This window comes from Phaethon lepturus, unplaced genomic scaffold (assembly GCF_000687285.1).
Source record: "Phaethon lepturus isolate BGI_N335 unplaced genomic scaffold, ASM68728v1 scaffold42275, whole genome shotgun sequence".
NCBI lineage: Eukaryota > Metazoa > Chordata > Aves > Phaethontiformes > Phaethontidae > Phaethon > Phaethon lepturus.
This window is the reverse complement of record NW_010540597.1, coordinates 1-307: the sequence shown is the minus strand read 5'-3', so window position 1 is coordinate 307 and position 307 is coordinate 1. Positions and strand designations below refer to the sequence as shown.

The window sequence follows — 307 nt, the reverse complement described above, 5'->3', positions numbered from 1 at the left end:
ACAGCTTGTGGCCGGCATCAAGGAAGGGCATGCGGTGGATGCGGGGGTCCCTGCTCCTCACCACCTGCAAGCTCTCCCGGATGAGGCCATGCCGGGACTTGATGCGGGAGCTGGCAACGGCCCGGGGGTCCCGCACCAGGTGGATGACTTTGAGGTCCAGGGTTGGGTCCTGCATGAGTGGGGCAAGGACAGCCAGGTCGAAGACACGGACACCCTTGATGACCAGCGTGCGATACTTGTGACACTCCTCCTGGAAGCGGCTGAGGCGCTGCGGGGGGCACTTCTTGCAGACCCGGTCGTCCACCAT

At 64.5% G+C, this 307-nt stretch overlaps 1 protein-coding gene across 1 annotated transcript in view; it reads right to left on the bottom strand.

Moving 5' to 3' along the window:
- The window catches only part of CHST2 (carbohydrate (N-acetylglucosamine-6-O) sulfotransferase 2), a 776-nt gene extending 469 nt beyond the window's left edge, over positions 1-307 (bottom strand). The window contains 1 exon segment of the mRNA XM_010287482.1: positions 3-307. Within this exon segment, the coding sequence (XP_010285784.1) occupies positions 3-307 (305 nt within the window).